Consider the following 22,322-nt stretch of genomic DNA (forward strand, 5'->3'; position numbering starts at 1 on the left):
CCTGTTACTTGTTTATTCTTTTTAATTTTTACTATAATGGTGATGTACAGACGGATCATAGTTCAATAGTCATGCATTGAGAACATTTCTTTTTGAACTGTGTTATTATTTGTTTTTTTATTTTTGTTAGTTGTGCAAATTGGTTTCACCTAGGGACAGAGCCCACCCCAACAAAGTTGTTAATAAAGAAGCAACATTTTTGAGAAGGTTCCTACACTGATTGGTCAGGGCCACAGCACAGGCTCGCGAGCTGATACTGCGACCTGGAGCAGCCCCATTCTTTGTTTTTTAAAGGCAAAATCCATGAGGTCGACCCTGGTCACTCGCAGGTGACCAGTGGGATTGTAACACTCGAAGGATTGTACAGTCCTGCCAGACCACAAACAGGTGGCCAATAGCCAGAGTTTACCATAAGCATGTGCAAAAGACCGAGTTATCTTAAGCACCTGGTGTCCCCAGTTGGAGCCAGATTACAATGTATCTGTCTCGAGGGTGAGTCTTTAAGTCAACAATCAATGGTCGGTTAGGTTGTTAAAGGGAGGGGGACCTGATGCATTTTTTCATTCTGGAAACTAGGCCCATCAAGTCTAAAATCCCTAAAACAAAGGCAAAGCTCAAAATGGAATCATACCAGCTGGGGCCTCATCTCAGGGTCCACTTCAGTATTACAATTTTGGTTTAAGGATGTGATTATACACATATGCATACCTGTGTGGAAAAGGCACTGTGGCTCAAGTGATAGAGTGCTAGTCTTGAGCAAAAGAACTTTATGTACAATGCCAAGGCCCTGAGTTCAAACTCCAGGACTGGCGAAAAAAATAGAATCTGTCATAAAATTATTCAAATACCTAAATGCCTTACACTGTTACTTCATATACATCTGCTATGAGACTAAGACCTATACACTCCTTGTTCTCCAAATAGCTGATTTTTATATTGAATTGGCTCATGCCTATTTGTTGGTGAAACACTTAAAATTATGCAAATTTTAAAACGTTAATATTCAGAGAAAAACCTAGACAGGATAAGAGAAGAAGAAGGATAGAAAGGAGATGAACAAATTAAAAATAAAAATGCTTACAATATTATATGGGTATAAAGAGGTAGTACTGCTATTAAGGAATTTAAGTCTAAGAGGTTTTGAATTGAGTAATAAATTTCCGGATTAAGTGTGTACACAATGGGGGATAAGGTCTAATAATCGACTACGGGTATATCTGAGGATGAGCAGAACAGCAATTAAGTCACACAAAGAAGATCGAAAGAGAAGAAAAAGTGAAGAGAATGAGAAGAAAAAAAAAAGATCAAAAGGTCAGTAGAGCTAAATAAGAAAAATTTTTAAAAAGAAAGAAAAAAAAAAGCTCACACATGTACTCCTAAAATAAAAATTATGAGAGTAAGAAAAAAAAGTTAATAGAAAACAATTTTTTAAGTTAAAAATTAAAAAACTTTTAGAAAAATATTTTTATGGAAGGTACAAAAAAAGAGTTTTTGATTTTGGGGAGGGAAGGAATGGGAAGATCCCTTGTGCCCTTAACCAGTCTCTTGTTACAGTCTTTGGTCTGCTTGTGGTGTTTGATTTTCCTGTGGCTTGGTTGGTTTCTTAAGTCAGTTTGTTTGAGCAGGCAGAAAAATGCTCTGCTTTACCCAGGAGTTTGTGATCCTCCTCCCAGGCTAGTTCAATTGGAGGTAGATATGCTTTGAGTATCTCAAAAGAGGGAGATGGCTGTTTCCTCTAGTTTGGAGATGCTGTGATAAGCCTAGGTTTTGGGTAGGGTTGAGGCCTTTCAGCAAACAGTAGCTTTTCCCTGAGAGGAGGCTAGCTTCTGAGAGACTCACAGAGCCCAGCCTGGAGCCATTCTCAGGGTTTATGTTTACTGAATTTCAATTGATTGTCAAGGCTGCTATAGGGAGGGGCAGACTCTGGCTCTGTTTGCCCAGTGAAGAAAGCCACTCCTGGGGCTTGGACCCTGGCTGGGTGAATTTTCCCTGGGTGGGGCTGAACTTAGAAGGTCAGGTAGGTTCCTGTGACCTGCTAAATTACTCTCTTGTTTTCTTCCAAGGCCTGAGTTGGAGCTGGCAGCTCAGCCAGGCCTTTGTGTGTATCAAATATGGAGTGGGGGGGAGGAGTGGCCTTCCCTCCTCTGCTTCCTGAGAAGGAGTGAGGATGTCAGGCTTCTACTCACACTGGAGTCTTGGTTCCTGGGTCATCTCTGGTCTGCGAACTGCAGGATGAAGATGTCTGCTCCTTGCTGGTGTTGACTAGAATCCACTCACCACTGCGTCTGACACCTTTGTCCCAGACTCTCTGTGTTGCAGCTATGGTGGCTAAGGCCTCCGCCTCCCCTGCTGCAGCACTGGCTGCTGGCTAATGCTCAGATCTGTCTCCTTGCCTGGATTTTCCCTCTCTGGCCTAACTCTCTGTACTGTGATGGCACACTTGGTGTGATTCTCTGGCTTAGGACTGTTCACTGTAGCACTAAAACTGCTTTCTATGCTACAGCTTGTTTAGCCTCCACCTTCTCCTCCGCCATCTTCCCAGAATTCTCCTCCAAACTTCTATTTTTTTATGTTTTTCATTGTGAAAATACTGTACAGAGGAGTTACAGTATATAATGAGTGCATTTTTTTTTAATCAAGCATTACCTCCTCCTTTTCTGTGTTATACTTTTGAGACAGGAGACTGCATCTGAGACATATTCCAGGCATGAAGTCCATCTTACCTAGCCTTCAAGGTCAACAGCATCCAAAGTTCATTCAGCTCCAGCCTTTCTAGCACTAAGGCAGGGGGTTGGTACTCCAGTCTCTTAACCAGCTCCAGAGTTGTCTGTTTTAAGTTTTCCATGGCCTGCTCTCAGTGTACTAAGTGCAGTGTGGGTGGAGTCCAACCTCTCAAACCTTTTCCACTTTCAGCTCAGCTTCAGCATTCCCTACAGATAATTAAAACCTTCTACCTATCAATACACAGCAAAAAAACTTGATGAGCCTGATCCTATTGTGTTTATCTGATCTAGCTTCATTTGATGTGGTAGTGTAGTTTTATATTTTCTTCTTGCTCCATTTGAATATTTTCATTCACTGCCAGTATAAGATAGAAGCTGGTTTTTATAATAAACAATACAGTGACCAGGTTTTTCACATTTCAAATATCACTGGTAGCAAAATGTGACCAACATCTGCTCAGTGATAGACTTTGATCTCTGAGTAACTCGCTACTAGGTAATATATTTAGCAAAATATCCTTGGGAAGCTACCTGGAGAACTGATTCACAACACTGGAAGTGGCACAGTGGCTCAAGTGGTAGAGCATTAGCCTTTAGTTGAAGACCTGAAGGACAGTGCCCAGGCCTAGAGTTCAAGCTACACAACCGACAAAAAAAAAAGAATACTTTGAATTTTTGGTCCATGTGTGTTTGTTATTAATGCTATTTGTACTTGTATGTTTCCAGCTGAAATGTGGCTTACCGTTTGTTCATAAATTTTAATTTGTAATTTCAACTGGAAAAATAGACACATATGGCACTTATATCTCTGATCCAATTTAGAGTCTAAAGTTTGATTTTTCCATATTCCTTTTATCAAACAATTTTTATTATTCTTAGGTTTAAGTAGTTGTACAAAGAAGTTGCCATTCCCCATCCCTTCTCTTTTTTTTGTTTAAATTGAGATTAAGTGATTACATAAATTTCACATATTTCACAGATTTGTGGAACAGATATGCTTAGTTGAAGTCAAAAACACATTTTCACCTTCAGAAGGCAAATTGTCATTATCATGGCCTATAAAGTTTGGGAATTTTATGAGCTTTGTCAATACAAATCATTCCATATTCCTTTTGAAGACAGGTCTTGATATGTAGTCCAGCATGCCCTTGAACTTGTTATGGAACCTAGCCTGGCTGGTCATCCTTTTTGAATCTCCCAAATTCAGGGTGTATAGGTATATTCCATCCTGTGTGGCTACATTAACCATTTTCAATTCAGAGTTCACTGATAGTTCATATGGCTGCATTGTTGTGCAGCCATCTCTTCTATCCATGTACAGCCTGTTTCATTTTCCATGTATGAAGCTGTATAATACTTAATAGGCAGCTCCTTTTCCTCTCTACCCCAGTCTCTGGAACCATCTTAATTTTTGGCTCAATAAGTTTGTTGATCCTTGGAAGCTCAGTAAGGGAAATCATACCATGGCTGTGCTTTTATGACTGCTGTATTTTATTTAGCTTAATGTATTCAAAGATCAATCCTGCTGTAAAATGTAGCAAAATTGTCTTCCTTTTCAATGTCTTTATCTATTCTTTTACCTGTGTCTGTCTTTTGGTTGTTGTCTGTACTTGCTGTGAAGTGATTATCCAAATACTACTTCTTATCCCTGCTTTCTCTTCTGCTGGGTATAAATCTAGAAATAGAAGTGCTGGACCATATTCCTATGTAATTCTCTATTTAGTTCTTTTTAGCACTGTCCCTACCATCTTTGTTTTACATTCCTGCCAGACATGCACCAAGGTTCAAATTGAATTCACATCCTTCCCAGGCTATGTTAGACTTTGGAAGGATATTTGTTGGTTTTGAATTCTTCTCCTGACTATTGATACTGAGCTTTGTATATTTCAATGAATTATTTGTAGTTTTTTAAAGTGTCTTCAATCGTTTTTTCTCATATTAAAATCAGATTTTGTGTGTGGCAGTTTGTTGTAGAATTTTGTTTCATATTTTAGAAATCATTCCAATTGTTAGTGATATTTGGAAATATGTTCACTCAATCCATGCTTTTGCTTCTTTGTTGATCATACCTTTTGATGGACTTAATCTTGTTTGGTTTTGCATCAGGACTTTTGGTGTCCTATCCAAGTAGTAACTGTCAAGTCTAATGTCATGAAGCTTTCCTGCCCTCCACTCTTCTCCTCCTCCTTTGCCTTTCCCTCTTTTTTCCTCTCCTCCACTCCTCTCTTGTCCTTTCTTCTTCCTTCTTTTCCCTGCCCTTTCGTTCCCCTTCTCTCGGCCCTCCACTCATTCTCTTTTCTCTTTATGTGTCAGATGAGGACTTGCTGTGTTGCCACAATTGGTGTCTATCTTAGAAACTCATGTGCCACATCTACTTTAGCCTCCACCATGCTTTTGTTGTGTAGTGCTGGAGCTTGAACTCCAGGTCTGCTTCCTCAGTCACTGTTGCTGTCACTTGAGCCAGCTCCCACCTGTTGTCTAAATGCTTAATTAGAGTTGTCTACCCCGGCTGGCTTCCAGACCTCAGCATCCTTCACAGCTGGGGAAGGAGGAACAGTCTTGTGCCTGCTGCCCTGGTTTGGCTTTTTTTTCTTGTCTGGAACATTTAACATTAACAACTAATTGGATACTACAATGAAACAAGATGATCATGTAGAACTAATGTTCAACTTAAACTCAAATACTTCAGTTTCAAATTAAGTGTTGTATTTCATTTCTAATAATTGTAAGTGTTCTTCTAAGTATGGGAGATTTTGTTCACTCAGCAAATGGATTATGCTAGCACAACTCCACGAAGCAATTGTTTTATAATTAATTTACTGTTTTTATAGAGGTGATGTACAGAGAGATGAAAATTCCATGAGTCAGGTAATAAGTGCATTCCTTCTCTTACAGAGTGTTCCATTCCCTCACTCTTCCTCAATCACTCCCTTCCATCTCTACTCATGTGTTGTTCTATAGTTGACTTTCATCGTTTTCTCATAACCTCCTCTGCTGCACTTTTCCACCCTATTTCCCTCCAGTTCTCTGACTTTTGCCCTGTCTCTACAAGATATACATGTGAATACAGCATACATAATTCAAAATATTTATTTTTATTGCAAAGGTGAAGTAAGAAACTGGCTGCCTTTAGTATTCTATAAATTACAGTGTTAATGCCAGGCGCCGGTGCCTCACACGTTAATCTTAGTGACTCTGGAGGCTGAGATCTGATGTTCATGGTTCAAAGCCAGCCCAGGCAGAAAAGTCCATGAGACTCTAATCTCCAAGAAACCACTCGAAAACTGGAAGTGCTGCTGGCCTTGAGCTGAATAGCTCAGCCACAGTGCCCATTCCCAGAGTTCAAGCCCCGTGACAAACAAAAAAAAAAAATTCACAATAATGTTTGTCATTTCTTCCAGATCCATTCTGATTTCCCTATGTTTCACTTACAGATTACTAGAAATACACTATTTAACTTTATTTATAACATGTAGCTTTATTTCTCATGTTGATTTCTATATAGTTTGTCATGAGATTTATTCTCAATTTTCTGTCTTGGAAAATGTAATGACATCGCTTTAAACACATCATTTAGGTTAATATAATGCCATCGGTGTGTGTGTCCATGCTAATTTTTGGTCTACTTGTTCTATCAGTTAGTAAGAGCTGTATTACTTCTCCAGTGACAATGGTGGATTAAAGAATTAGAATTCTATGCCTTTTTTGGGGTCTGGAACTCAGGGCCAGCACACTTTCCTTGAATTTCTTCTGCTCAAGTCTAGCACTCTACCACTTGAGCCACATCTCCATTTCTAGTTTTTCTGTTCACATGGAACTAAAGAATTGAACCCGTGCATGCTAGCCAAGCACTCTGGAGTAAGCCACATTCCCAGCCCTAAATCTAGTACCCTGTTTTTTGGTACAATTAGTTCTTTGAACTGAGGCCTTCCTATTTGCCTGGCAATTGCAATATTTATTGATGCATATGAGTATTCTACATACTTTCAATAAAGTGATAAGTTTATATATTGGAGCTTCATGCTTTGTGAATCATGAATATGGTGCTATAAGTTTTATTTCAACAAACTATTACAGAAATATTACATAAAATATATGACCAATATATTATTTTATACTTACCTACACATTTACCATTTTAGTTTCTTTGTCCTGCATGTATATCTATGTGGACTCCTTTTGCTCTTCTCTTGAAGCACTTCTCTTGTAACACTCTTAAAATGCAGATGTGTAATTAATCAAATTCTCTTTCCCTGATGATATCTTCAATGTACATTTTTAGAAGAGTTCCTCTGCCCAATGGATTGTGAATTGAATGTTATTTTCTTTCAATTCTTCACATATATATTTCCCTTTTGTGTGTTAGTCAGCATTCACCTCTGGTATTGCCAAGCATGACTGGCTTAGCCATTCATCATTTGTAATAGGGTTCAGTGTGGGAGTCCAAAACCTCTCCATTTAGCCTCTGCACACAAATTAGCACGCTTATTTCCTTCCAACTTGTCAATTTTTCTTCTGTAATTTTAGATCACATCCCTCTTCTAATTTTTCTCGGTCTTGCTTGTCGTGGTCCTATTTTTTGTTTTTTGTCATCTTGAATGTTCCTTAAGCCTCTATCCATCCTCCATCCTTCCATGAAGGCATATTTAAATGAAAATGTAGTCAGGGAATATTGTATGCCCCTCGCAACTATATTGTGGATTGCAGAAGGTAGGCCAAGTTCACAAAACTTCCTTCTAGCAGTTCTTTTTTACATAGGAAAGAAATATCAGGGTATCTATGACCATACTTCAGTATTTAGCACTTAAACTACAAAATAGTTAACATAGGATATTTATAAATGGGAAGTAAATCAAATCTTATAAGGGCCAAATCCATCATTAGCTACATTCTTAAGTACTATTACTGCCTTTAACATTTATGTGAACACTTACTTTTTTTTTTTTTTTTACCCTTGAATTTATTTTATTATTTTTTTTTATTGTAAAGATACTATACAGAGGGTTACAGTTACATGAGTGAGGTAATGAGTACACTTCCTCTTGAACATTGTTACCCCCTCCATTGTTTTCCCCCTACCATCCCCTCCCTCCCTCCCTTCCCCGAGGTTCTTTTTTTTTTTTTTTTGATTGTGATTAAATGATTACATAATTTCAAAGTCACAAGTTCATTCTAACTTCCCTGGAGCAAATTGTCTACCACAGTCTGTAATATATAACAGTGTTCACATGTTATATACCATATTTGTGATCAGCAGCATGGGGATATTTAGTAGTGGTTCAACCAGATGAGCGGGAGTTCTTTGTTTCTTAAGTCCTGTTAGTTTTGTCATATCACCTAACCTTTTGGATTTAGCATCCACTTATCAGGGAGACCATGTACCGTTTGCCTCTTCGTTCTTGGCTTACCTCGCTCAACATGATTCCTTCTAGCTCCATCCATTTCCCTGCAAATGCCATTATTTTGTCATTTCTAATGGCTGCATAATATTCCATTGTGTATAGATACCACAATTTTTGGATCCATTCATCTGTGGTGGGGCATCTAGGTTTTTCCATATCCTAGCTATTGCGAACAGTGCTGCAATAAACATGGAGGTGCACGTGTCCTTGTATACTGGTTCCTGTTGTTCAGGGTAGATGCCTAGAAGTGGTATGACTGGGTCGTAAGGGAGGTCAATCTTTAGCTTTCTAAGGACCCTCCAGACTGCTTTCCAAAGTGGTTGTATAAGTGTACATTCCCACCAGCAGTGTAATAGGGTTCCTCTTTCTCCACATCCCCTCCAGCATTTGTCGTTGGCTGATTTGTGGATGTGGGACATTCTGACTGGGGTAAGGTGGTATCTAAGGGTTGTCTTTATTTGCATTTTCTTCACCACCAGGGATGATGAACATTTCCTCATGTGTTTCTTTGCCATTTTTATTTCTTCATTTGAGAAGTCCCTCTTTAGTTCCCTTGCCCATTTAGTAATTGGTTTGTTAGGTTTGGGAGGGATTAGTTTCTTGAGTTCCCTGTATATACAGGATGTTAACCCCTTGTCTGATATATTGCTGGTAAATATTTTTTCCCAATTAGTTGGTTGTCTTTCTAGCTTAGTTGCGATAGATTTAGCTGTGCAGAAGCTTTTTATTTTAAGGTAGTCCCATTTGTCGAGTCTCTCTCCAACTTGTTGTGACCCTGGGACTCTGTTCAGGAAGTTCCTTCCTGTGCCTATTAGTTCAAGTGTCTTTCCTACTCTGTCCTGCAGTAGTTTCAGAGATTCAGGTTTAATGTTAAGGTCTTTAATCCATTTTGAGTTGATGTTGGTGCATGGTGATAGGCTGGGGTCCACTTTTAGTTTTCTGCATGTGGCTGCCCAGTTTTCCCAGCACCAGCGGTTGAAGAGGCTGTGTTTCTTCCATTGTATGTCTTTGGCTCCTTTGTCGAATATCAGCTGGCTGTAGGCCTGTGGATTTATATCTGGATCTTCTATTCTGTTCCATTGGTCTTCGGGTCTGTTTTTGTGCCAGTACCATGCTGTCTTTGTGATTATAGCTCTGTAGTAGAGTTTGAAGTTCGGCATGGATAGCCCTCCCATATTGTCTTTATCCCCTAGAATTGTTTTGGCTATTCTAGGTCTTTTGTTGTTCCATATAAATTTTTGGACTGTTTTCTGTATTTCAGTGATGTATGTCATTGGGATTTTAATAGGAATTGCATTGAATTTGTATATTAGTTTTGGAAGTATCACCATCTTTACTATATTAAGTCGGCCTATCCAGGAGCATGGGAGCTCTTTCCATTTCCTAGTGTCTTCTGCAATCTCTTTCTTTAACTTTTTATAGTTCTCATTAAATAGTTCTTTTACATCTTTGGTTAGGTTAATTCCTAAATATTTTATTTTTTGGGAGGTTATTGTGAATGGGGTTGCTCCCTTTATTTCCCTCTCTTCCTGTACGTTATCAGTGTATAGGAAGGCAACTGATTTTTGTGGGTTTATTTTGTATCCTGCTATTTTGCCGAAGTGACTTATGATTTCTAAAAGTTTGGGGATGGAGTTTTTGGGATCGTGGAGGTATAGTATCATGTCGTCTGCAAAAAGGGATAGTTTAACTTCTTCTTTCCCTATGCGGATCCCTTTAATGTCTTTTTCTTGCCTTATTGCCCTGGCTAAGGGTTCTAGGACTATGTTGAAGAGGAGTGGAGACAGTGGGCATCCTTGCCTTGTTCCTGTTTTTAGGAGGATTGGTTGTAGCTTTTCCCCATTAAGTATAATATTGGCTATTGGTCTGTCATAAATGGCTTTTATTGTTTTTAGAAATGTTCCTTCTATTCCTATTTTCTCCAGAGCTTTTAGCATGAATGAATGTTGAATGTTATCAAAGGCCTTTTCTGCATCTGTGGCGATAATCATGTGATTCTTGACCTTGGCTCTGTTGATATGCTGGATTACATTTATTGACTTAGGTATGTTAAACCATCCCTGTGTCTCTGGGATGAAGCCTACCTGATCATAGTGTATTATTTTTTTAATGTGTTTCTGGATTCTGTTAGCTAGAATCTTGTTAAGGATCTTTGCATGTGTGTTCATCAAGGAGATTGGCCTGTAATTCTCCTTTTTGGTTGGGTCTTTGCCTGGTTTGGCGATGAGTGTGATATTGGCTTCGTAGAATGAGTTTGGGATAGCTCCCTCCTTCTCTGTTTCTCTGAAGAGCTTGAGGAGTATGGGTATTAGTTCTTCTTTAAAGGTCTTATAGAATTCTGCTGTGAATCCATCTGGTCCTGGGCTTTTTTTTGTTGGAAGACTTTTGATAGCTTCCTGTATCTCATTATAGGATATTGGCTTATTTAATTGGTTAACTTCTTTGCTCAGTTTGGGTAACTTGTATTTCTCTAAAAATGCATCCATTTCCGCCAGATTTTCTTCCTTTAGAGAGTATAGCTTTTGAAAGTAGTCTGTTAGAATTGTTTGGATATCTTGGGTACGTGTTGTGATGTTTCCCTTGGCATCCCTAATCCTATTAATATGGGTTTCCTCTCTTCTTTTTTTAATTAATCTTGCCAACGGGCCATTAATTTTGTTTATTTTTTCAAAGAACCAGCTTTTTGTTTGGTTTATTTTGGTTATGGTTTTCTGATTTTCTAATTGGTTAATCTCTGCTCTCAATTTGGTTATGTGGCTTCGTCTAGTAGCTTTAGGTCCCGTTTTTTCTTGTTTTTCTAGCTGTTTTAGTTGCAACATGAGATTATTTACTTGGTCTGTCTCCATTTTCTTGATGTGGGCACTGAGGGCAATAAATTTGCCCCTCAGGACTGCTTTTGCTGTGTCCCACAAGTTTCTTTGTGAGGTGTTTTCATTTTCATTGAGTTGTAGGAAATGCTTTATTTCTTCTCTGATCTCTTCTGTTACCCAGGCCTTGTTAAGGAGTGTGCTGTTCAATTTCCATGTATTAGAGAAATTTCTGCAGTATGCTTTGTTATTGAGAGCTAGCTTGATTCCACTGTGGTCAGATAGGATACAGGGGATTATGTCGATCCCTTTGTATTTGCTTAAGTTCCTTGCATGAACTATGATATGGTCTATTTTGGAGAAAGTTCCATGAGCTGCTGAGAAGAATGTGTACTGTGTTGTTTTAGGGTGAAATACTCGGTAGATGTCAGTTAATTCCGCTTGAAGTGTGGCCTCACTTAATTCGGTAGCTTCTTTGCCAATCCTCTGGTTGGTAGACCTGTCCTTTGGTGAGAGTGGCGTGTTAAAGTCTCCTAGTATTATCGTATTGGGATCTATTTTATTCTGTAAGTTTGAGAGCATTTGTTTAACATATCTGGGTGCACCGATATTTGGGGCATATAAGTTGATGATGGTTATATCCTCCTCTTGGATTGTTCCCTTTATTAATATGTAGTGTCCGTCCTTGTCTTTCTGTACTGATTTTAATGAAAAGTTTATTTTGTCAGATATCAGGATAGCTACACCTGCTTTCTTATTGGGGGAATTTGATTGGTAGATCCTTTTCCACCCCTTCACTCTGAGTTTGTTTGTATGTTTGGCTGAGAGGTGGGTCTCCTGAAGGCAACAGATGGATGGGTCTTGTTTTCTGATCCAGTCCTCAGTTCGTTTTCTTTTAATTGGCGAATTCAGCCCATTTATATTAAGAGAAAGTATAGAGAGATGCATTGTTGTCCCTGCCATTCCGTTTTCCTAAGTTTTTCTTCTTTCCTTTCCTCCTGTGCTTGCTCAGTTAGACTTTGAGTAATGCCTGTTTGGGGCAGGTCCCAGTTCCTGGTTGCTTTCTTCAGGTTGTGTCCCCCCTCTTAGAATTCTTTGTAATGCTGGCTTAATGTTTATGTATTCATTTAGTTTTCTTTGCTATTAAAAGTTTTCAGTTCTCCATCGAATGTGAATGCTAGCTTTGCCGGGTATATCAGTCTGGGTTGGCAGTTATTGGCTCTCAGGGCTCGTATGGTGCTTTCCCAGGCTTTTCTTGCATTCATTGTTTGTGTGGAGAGATCTGCAGTGATTCTAATTTTTTTCCCGTTGTAGTATAGCTCCTTCTTCATTTTTGCTGCATGCAGGATTGTTTCCTTATTATTCAGATCCATCATTTTTACTATAATGTGTCTAGAAGTGTTTCTCCTGGGATCTTGCTTGTTGAGTGTTCGATAAGCTTTTGTGAGGTAGTTAAGATGGTCGTTTTTGAGGTGGGGAAAATTTTCATTGACTATCTTGTTAAATAGGTGTTGCATTCCCTTGCTCTGGAATTCCTCACCTTTGTCCACTCCGATTATGCGAAGGTTAAATTTTTTAGCATTATCTGCTTGCTGCTCTTGAATTTCCCTTTGGTTTAATTTGAGTGATTTTTCCATATCTGTCACTTTTTGGTCCAGTTGGTGTATTCTGTCTTCTGTATCTGACACTCTACCTTCCATTTCATTCACTCTGTTGAGCGTGGCTTCTATTGTGGTTTGCATGGTGGAAATGGATCCCTTTATGGATTCAATGTTGGTTCTCAGAGTACTGATGAGGTGAGATCAGTATGCATTACCTCTAATTTGGCGTTTATCTCACTTCTTACTGAGGTTTGTGCAGCTTCTATTTTTGCATCCAACTTTTGTTTGATATCCTGTATATCTTTTGATAGTTCATCCTTGTGCTCTTTCAATTTCTGATCCATTTCTCGCTTTATTTCTTGAGTCATTGCCTCCAGCAACCCTTGGATGTAGCTTTTGTCTTCCATTCCTGCTTTGCTCCCACTGGGGCTCTCCCCTGTGTGGCTGCTGGCTTTTGAGGTGAGCTTGCTGTCCTGGGTAGTGGTAAACCTTGTGATTTTTCTCTGTGATTTTCGCATGGGGGTTCAATCTCTTCAATCTTGTTTTGGTGTGTCTGTCTTTGCTTGGTTGCTGATTCTGTATTGGTAGAGAGAGTCTGTGCCTGATCTGGATTTTGTTGGGAGCCTATTTCCAGCTGCTATTCTGACTTACTTAGGATTCTTAGCTCTCTGCTGTAGATTGCTGGCAATTCCCGCCTTTGGAAGGGTTGAGCAGCCTAGACTGCTTGTGTTTGCTCCTGCGGGTGCTCTTGGGAAGATCAGATGCTCTGGATGCACTCTCCCAAATACTGGAGTCTGCTATGGGCTCCTGATGTGTTTTTGTTTGTTTGTTTTGGGCTGGTTGTGGGCTTGAACTCTAGGTTTGGGTGCTGTCCCTCAGCTCTTCAGCTCAAGGCTGGCACCCTACCATTTGAGCCACAGCCCCACTTCTGACCCTTTTTGCTTTGTTCAGGCGCCGGTCCCCGGGCCTGGTTCCGGCCCCAGCCTGGAGCGCGTTCATTAGGCCTGTGCTAATGTGTATACCACCTAGGTTATGCAGCCTGGAGGACACAGTTCAAATTTCTTCTACTGTTGGTAGTCTTGACCCAGGGGCGCTGTTCCTGGCTTGGGCATTTAAGCTCCCTTCCAGGGGCACTCTTGCTCTGGCCTGGCCAGCAGAGTGTGCTCCACCGGCTGGTGGAGCTCTCGAACAGTTCCCAGTTTTAGTGGGTCCTGTGGTCCGGGTGTTGGGGTAGGGAGTCTAGGTCAGGGTCTGGGGATTCCCTCCAGCTCTGGTCTCCCTTGATGGATTCACTGTCCCCTGTGGGGTACTCACCCTGTAGGTCGTCAGTTGTTGTTGCAGTCCGAGTTCAGTTGGGGTGGTTGCGGGCTGGGTTGGGCGGCCCCCGCCGGGTGGTTGCGATCGCGATTGGGCGGGTGGTCTGCGGACAGGTCCCTTTGTCTCCCTGCTGGTGCCGGGCGGCTTTGGCGGGATGGAGCCTCTCCGCTCCGGTGGAGAGTGAGGGGTGGGGGTGGGATCCTCGTGGAGACTCCCGGCTGGTAGGTTTCTCTGTTCCTGGCGATCCGCTGTTCTGCAATCCGGTACCTGGTGATCTGCAAGCAGCCCCCTGTGTCTCTGTGGCTCCGGCAGCCCCCGCCGGGCCGGCTGGCCGGTGGCTTGGCGCACTGCCGCGCGGCCAGTAAAGGTTGGGGGAGGGGTCTTCGCTCTTCTCTGTTCTGAATTTCTTCTTTTCCTCTCTTTCTTTTTTTGTTATTTTCCACCTCTGGTTTTTCTCTGAGTGTTCGTCTTTTTGTTGTTGTCGGTCTCTTGGGGAGACTAAGCGTTGGAACTCGAACTCTCTTTTTGGTTGGAGAGAGCTGTGGCGTTTCCCTACTGTCCCGTCGCCATCTTGGTCCCCCCTGTCCCTGAACACTTACTTTTCATGAATCAGTAATGTGCTATGTATTCCATGTGATGTACTAAATGTGTTGTGATTGCTTATGAGATTCCGTGTGTGTGTGTGTGTGTATGTGTGTGTGTGTGTGTGTGTGTATTGGTTGGTTGTGGGGCTTGAATTCTGGGCCTGGCACTGTCCCTGAACTCTTCACCTCAAGGCTAGTGCTCTACCACTTCAGCCACATCACCACTTCCGGTTTTCTGGTGGTGGTTCATTGGTGATGAGTCCCACAGACATTCCTGACTGGGTTGACTTTGAGCAGTGATCCTCACATCTCAGCCTCCTGAGCCACTGGGCCCTGGCTGAAATCATTGTTTTGTTGTTGTTTTGTTTTGTTATTCATGTGGCTTGGACTCTGGGCCTGGGAGCTGTCCCTCAGCTCTTCTAGTACTCTACCAAGGCTAGTACTCCAAGGCTAGTACTCTACCACTTGAGCTACAGCGCCACTTCCGGTTTTCTGGTGGTTTATTGGACATAAGAGTTTCATGGACTTTCCTGCCAGGCTGCCTTTAAACCGAAATCCTCAAATCTCAGCCTCCTGAATAACTAGAATTATAGGCATGAGCCAGCAACGCCTAGCTGAGATCTCTTTTTAATAGAAGATCTAAATAGGGTTTTAAATGAGGCAGAATATGAAAATGCAGGAAAAATTATTTTTGTAATTCATTTTTCCCCTGATCTGTACTAAACTTTACGAAAATAAGCTAAACACTCTTTCACACACCTACTTAGACTTTACTTTTGTCATGCCAGAACACTGTCTCCTTAGAATTATTGTCTTGTCTCAATTGCTAGCAGCACAAATGTGTTCTCATATATCAGGGAAACTTTGCATTTTAATAACAAAGATGTTAAGGTGGCAAATATTTCTACTTTGATTTTCAATTCCCCTAGTGTACAGGTAACACAAGAAGCTCCAAACATTTATGTAGACAAAAGCGTACCATATAGAAGAATGAAGTTCCATATTTGGTGTTCTTATGACTCAGGGCTAAATACTTGATGGAAATGTGCCATTACAGAAGCTGGTGTCATTTGATGATGTGGCTGTGGACTTCAGCTGGGAGGAGTGGCAGGACCTGGATCTTGCTCAGAGGACCCTGCATAGAGATGTAATGCTGGAGACCTACAGCAACCTCTTGTCCTTAGGTGAGCAAAAGTCATTTTAACATACGAAATCAAGTGCCATTTTCTTTTTTAAGTAGATATCTAAATATTTATGTTTCTTCAGTAGTGGATTCTAGTCCATGGAACATAAGATTCCTGTCCATTTTATTTATTTATTTATTTATTTTGTGCTGGTCCTAGGTCTTTTTTTTACTGTGAAAATACTGTACAGAGGGGTTACAATTACATGGGCAAGATAATGAGTACATTTCTTATCAAGCATTGTAGCCTCCTCCTTTGTTTCCCCATCCCATCCCTTCCCATACTCCACCCACCCGCACACGCAATCCTCACCCCACCCCACGCACCAAAGTTGTAAAGTTCGTTTTTGACATAACAACTTGTACATCTCATTGTTGCAATGGGTCCACCTGTATCCCTATTTAAACGATTTGTTTTTCCCCTTCCCCTCCACAAATTATACCAACATCAAATACATTGAAAGCACAGCTTATACTGTGGGGGAGGGACATAAAAGCAACAAAGAAATCATCTTATAAATGTGTTAGAAACAATTGCATGAAAGAAAAAAACATTTGAATACATATCTTAGGGTTCATTTCCCTAATATCAACTTATCTGACCTTTTCTGCTTGACTCAGACATATACTAGATATTGCAAATAAAGGAAACCATGGGACCTATGTTTCTTTGGGCCTGGCTTACTTCACTTAATATAATTTTTTCCAAGCCTTTCCATTTCCTAACAAATGGGGCAATGTCATTCTTCTGATGGAGGCATAAAATTCCATTGTGTATATATACATTTTCTTGATCCATTCATCCACTGAGGGGCATATCTTAGCTTAGTGGTTCCATATCTTAGCTATAGTAAATAATGCTGCAGTAAACATAGTCATGCTGGTAGTTTTAGTGTGGTCTTTTTTGTGAACATTTGGGTAAATGTCCAAAAGTGGGATTGCTGGGTCATAGGGAAGCTCTATGTAGTCTTTTGAGGAACCTCCATACTGCTTTCCAAAGTGGTTGAACAAGTTTACAATCCCACCAACAATGCAGTAAGGTTCCCTTCTTTGCACCTCCCCCCCACCCCCAGCATCTGTTGTTATTAGAGTTCTTGATTTTAGCCATTCCAACTGGAGTGAGGTGGTATCTCAATGTTGTTTTGATTTGCATTTCTTTTATGGCTAGGGAGGTTGAGCATTTCTTCAAATGTCTATTGGCCATCCTTCTTTCCTCTTCAGAGAAGTTTCTCTTAAATCTTTAGCCCACTTATTTATTGGGCAGTTATTTCTTTGAAGATTTGTTGTTGGGGGATTTAATTTTTTGAATTCCAGGTATATTTTAGATATGAAACCCTTGTCCATTGTATTACTAGTGAAGATCATCTCCCAATCCATGGGCTTTCTATTGATCTTGCTTTCCCATGCAGAAGCTCTGCAATTTCATGCAATCCCATTTGTCCAACCTTTCTTTGATTTGTTGTGTTTTTGGGTCTCTATTAAGAAAATTTGGGCCTGTGCCAAGGAGACCTAGGTTTTCTCCTATTCTATCCTGTAATGTTTACAGAGTGTCTGCTTTGACGCTGAGGTCTTTGATCCATTTGGAGTTGATTCTGGTACAGGGTGATATATAAGGATCTAGCTTTAGTTTTCTACAAGTAGTTAACCAATTTTGCCAGCACCATTTACTGAAGAGGCTGTCTTTCTTCCATTCTATTTTTTTAGCTCCCTTATCGATATTAGATGGCTATAGGTCTGTAGGTTCATTTCTGGGTTTTCAGTTCTATTCCATTGGTCCTGAGGTCTGTGCTTGTGCCAGTAACAAGCTGTTTTGATTACTTTAGCTTTATAGTAGAGTTTGAAATTTGGTATTAATAATCCTCCAGCAGTGTTCTTTCTGTTGAGGATCGTTTTTGCTCTTCAGGGTTTTTATTGTTCCGTATGATTTTTTGGATTGCCTCTTCTATTTCCTTGAAGAATGAGGTTGGAATATTGATAGGTATCTCATTGAATTTGTAGATAGCCTTGGGAACTATTGCCATTTTCACGATGTTAATCTTTCCAATCCAGGAGCATGGGAGTTTTTGCCACTTTCTAAGTTCTGTTTTAATTTCCTTTTTCAAGTTTTTAAAGTTTTCATCATAGAGGTCCTTCACTTCTTTGGTTAAGTTAATTCCTAGGTATTTTATTTTTTGTGGGGCTATTACGAATGGAGTTGCTTTCCTAATTTCAGCCACACTTTTCTCATTGTTGGCATATAGAAAAGCCATTGATTTTTGAGGGTTTATTTTATACCCTGCTACTTTGCCAAAGTTTTGAATCAGCTTGAGTAATTTGGGAGTAGAATCTGTAGTATTCTTTAAATACAAGATCATGTAATCTGCAAAGTGGGAGAGTTTTACTTCCTCTTTCCCTATTTGGATCCCCTTTATGTTTGCATCTTGTCTTATTGCTGTAGCTAGGCATTCTAATACTAGATTGAAGAGAAGTGGAATGGACATCCTTGTCTCATTCCTGAGTGAAGAGGAAATGGCTTTAGTCTTTCACCATTAAGTATAATGCTGGCTGTATATACAGCCGATATTGTATTGAGGAATGTTCCATCGGTTCCTAATTTTTCCAGAACCTTCATCATAAAGGGGTATTGGATCTTGTCAAATGTTTTTTCTGCATCTATTGAGATACCATGTGGTTCTTATCCTTGCTCCTGTTTTTGTGATGAATTATATTAATTGATTTGTGTATATTGAACCAGCTTTGCATCTCTGAAATGAATCCTGTTTGATTGTGGTGTATGATTTTTTGGATGATTTTTTTGTTGAAGTGGATTGGCCAAAATTTTGTTGAGAAGTTTTGCAACAATGTTCATCAAAGAAATGGGTCTATAGTTCTTTCTTTGATGAGTCCCTGCCTGGTTTTGGGATGAGGGCTATGATGGCTTCGGTAGTGAACTTTCTCTTTCAATTTCATTGAAGAGTTGGAAGAGTATTGGTGTGAGCTCTGCTTTGAAGGCCTTGTAGAATTCTGCTGTAAAACCATCTTGTCCTAGACTTTTCTTAGCTGGGAGGTCTCTTATTGCTGTTTCTATTTCAATGCTTGATATGGGCTTGTTAAGATGGTTTAGCTCATCTTGGTTTACTTTCGGCATGGCATTATTTGCTAGGAAAAGGTCCATTTCTGCCAAGTTCTCAAACTTATTTAGCATAAAGTTTTGAGAAGTATTCCCTTATAATGTTCTGAATCTTGGTTGTTTCTGTGGTGATGTTTCCATTCTCACCTCTGACTTTATTTATTTGGGAGTGTTCTCTTCTTTTTCTGATATGATTTGCTAAGGGTCTGTCAATTTTGTTAATTTTTTCGAAGAACCAACTCTTTGTTTTGTTCTTTCAATAGTTATTTTGGATTCTAATTCATTTAAGTCTGATTTAATTTTAATTATTTCTTTCTGTCTACTGGAATAGGGTTTATCTTGCTGCTCTTTTTCAAGGTGGTTCAGATGTCTCATTACATTGTTAGTTTCACATCTCTCCAATTCGTTGATGTAGGAACTCAGAGCTATAAACTTGCAACTGAGAACTGCCTTTGCTGTATCCCAGAGGAGCTGGTAATTTGTTTGTTCATTTTTGTTGAATATCATGAACCTTTGAATTTCCTTTCTAATCTCTTCCATGACCCACTTGTGATTCAGCAGTGTGTGATTCAGCCTCCATGTGTTACAGGGCTTTCTTTGGTGGCTTTTGGTGTTCAGTTCTAATTTTATTCCTTTGTGGTCTTAGAAAATGCTAGGTATAACTTCAGTGTTTCTGAATTTGGACAAGTTTGCTTTGTGGCCTAAAATGTGGTCTATTTTGGAAAATGTTCCATGTGCTTCTGAGAAAAACATGTATTCTGATGCTGCTGGGTGAAATATTCGGTAGATTTCTGTTAAATCTAGTTGATCTATGCAGTTGTTTAGATCTGCAGTTTCTCTGTTGAGTTTTTGCTGAGTTGATCTATCTAGTGGGGAAAGTGGTGTGTTAAAGTCCCCAAAAATTAATGTCTTTGGATCTGTGTGGGATTTGAGGGAAAGTAGTGTTTCTTGGATAAACTTGGGTACTCCGTTGTTTGGCGAATAGATGTTTAGAATTGTAATATCCTCCTGAAGGAGTTATCCCTTAATTAATATGTCACAACCTTCTTTATCTCTTCTCACGAATTTTCATTTGAAGTCTATTTTATATGATATTAGGATTGCAACTCCCGCCTGTTTATTGGGGCCATTTGCTTGGTAGATTTTGTTCCAGCCTTTCACATTGAAAATGTGTTTGTTTTTATGGGCAAGATGTGACTCCTGAAGGCAGCAGATAGAAGGATCTTGCTTTTTAATCCAACTAGACAGTCTGTGTTGCTTAATTGGAGAGTTAAGTCTGTTAATGTTGAGAGACAGGACTGAGGTATTTGGGAGTTCCTGCCATTTTATCCACCTTCTTGGGGGCTGCAGCTACTGGGTTCTTCCTATGATTCTTGGATTCTGTTTGGGTGCGGTTTCTTGGCCTTTATTGTGGTTTTGTTGGTTTTCTATGTGTAGGACATCTTTAAGAATCTTTTGTAGGGCTTGTTTGGTGGAGATATATTGTTCCAGTTTTTCTTTGCTATGGAAGGTTTTTATTTGGCCTTCAGTTATGAAGGAGAGTTTAGCTGGGTACAGTATTCTTGGTTGATAGTTGTTTCTCTTTATGGCTTGAAATACATCACTCCAGACTTTTCTTGCTTTGATTGTCTCTGCTGAGAAATCCGAGGTGATTCTAATTGTTTTCCCTTTATAGGTGATTGATCTTTTTTCCTTGACAACTTTAAGGATCTTTTCCTTGGTCTGAATTGATCCTGTGTGGATTATAATGTGACAGTGGGATGTAGTATTCTGGTCTGGTCTATTTGGAGTTCTAAAAGCTTTTTGTATCTGAATAGGCCTATCTTTTTGCATGTTTGGGAAGTCCTCTCCTAGGATCCTGTTAAACAAATTTCCTAGACCATTAACTTCTGTCTCTAGGTGCTCCTCTACACCCATTATCCTCAGATTAGGCCTTCTGATGGTGTCTTCCAAGTGTTGAATAGATCTATCATATTCTTGGATTTGTCTTGGATAGTTCTAAGTTCTTTCTCTGTAATATCTAGGCTGTCTTCAATCCCTGAGATTCGATCTTCTGCATGGTGTAACCTACTACAAGACTTTCTACTTTGTTTTTTTCTTTTCCTTCTAGATGTTCAGCTTTGATGGCTTCAAATTCTTTGTTGGAGCTTTGTTTTAGATCTTGTATGAACTCCTTTACTTCCTTAATTTAGTGTTCAGTGTTTATTCTCAAATCACTTAGTTGATTGGTTATGGTTTCCTTGGACTCCCATTCCTTCTGTTGGGTTCCATTCAACATTCCTTTTGTGGTCTCCCTGACTTCCTTCAGCTCTTTGTTAATGGATTCCATGAATCCCTTTAGTGATCTTTGTGTGTTGTCATCCTGCTCTTTCAATTCCTGTATCACTCTTTGCTTAGCTTCCTCACATTCACGCAATTCCTGTAGTTCTCTTTGAGTGTTCTCAGCCTGCTCATGCCATTCCTGCCTTTCTCTTTGAGTGTTCTCCAGCTGCTCACGCAATTCCTGTATCAGGTTTTGAGTAGCTTCCTCATGCTCATGATATTCCTGTATTAACCTTTGGTTTGCCTCTTCTCTCTCCCTCTCATGCTCATACAGAATCCTTTGTAGGTTTTCAGTCTTTTCATTTACCATATTTACCAGGAGTGTTTGTAGAACTATCTGGGAACTCTCCTCTGGATTAGTGATTATCTATTCTGTCCCCTGATTATCATGAGTGGGAGTTGAGATTCCCGGATTTGCCATTTTTCTTGTGTTTTTTTGCTTACTCTGCCCATTTGGGATGAAAGTTAACACCAGTTTTGTGCTAGAACACTATCTTAAGGCAGGCATCAACCAAAGTCTGTAGTTGCACAGTCAAAAGTCTGCAGATACAATCTAGTTCAACAGATATATCTATTCAACATCAAACAACTATATATTAATGGGCTACAAACTGCAAAGAAGAATTTGGCAAACCAGAAATTATTAGGCTTAGGGAGAGATGTGGGTAAAAATAGTAATATAGGGATGTGGGGAGGCACAGGGAGAGTTAACTAAGTCCTAATCTCAAAGCAGGAAATAGGTTGGATAGAATGAAAGTAGAGAGAGAGGAAAAAAGAAGAAAAAGACAAGAAAAAATAAGCAAAAATTAAAAAGTGCAATGCTTAAAAATTACGCAAAATTGAAAACAAAATGTTTAAAGAAGAACATGGATATAATGAGAGAATGGGAGGAATATAAAGGAAACGTGAAAAAGTTAAAAATAAAAATGCTTAAAATAATATATAGGTATAAAGAGGTGGTACTGCTATTAAGGAATTTAAGTCTAAGAGGTTTTGAATTGAGTAATAAATTTCTGGATTAAGTGTGTACACAATGGGGGATAAGGTCTAATAATCAACTACGGGTATATCTGAGGATGTGCAGAACAGCAATTAAGTCACACAAAGAAGAACGAAAGAGAAGGTGAAAGGAATGAGAAAGAAAAAAAAAGATCAAAAGTTCAGTAGAGCTAAACAAAAAACAAAAAATAAAATTTTTAAAAAGGAAAAAATAAAGAAAAACGCACACACACATATATCCCTAAAATAAAAATTATAACAGGAAGAAAAAAAAG

At 39.6% G+C, this 22,322-nt stretch overlaps 1 protein-coding gene across 1 annotated transcript in view; it reads left to right on the plus strand.

Annotated features, from left to right (window-relative positions):
• The window catches only part of LOC122099535 (zinc finger protein 809-like), a 33,386-nt gene that overhangs the window by 9,138 nt on the left and 1,926 nt on the right, over window positions 1-22,322 (plus strand). The window contains exon 3 of the mRNA XM_042670080.1: window positions 15,492-15,618. Coding sequence (XP_042526014.1) covers window positions 15,492-15,618 — 127 coding nt within the window. The remainder of the gene's footprint in view (window positions 1-15,491; window positions 15,619-22,322) is intronic.

The sequence above is a fragment of the Dipodomys spectabilis genome, unplaced genomic scaffold (assembly GCF_019054845.1).
Source record: "Dipodomys spectabilis isolate Male_0828 unplaced genomic scaffold, ASM1905484v1 ptg000517l, whole genome shotgun sequence".
Classification (NCBI taxonomy): domain Eukaryota; kingdom Metazoa; phylum Chordata; class Mammalia; order Rodentia; family Heteromyidae; genus Dipodomys; species Dipodomys spectabilis.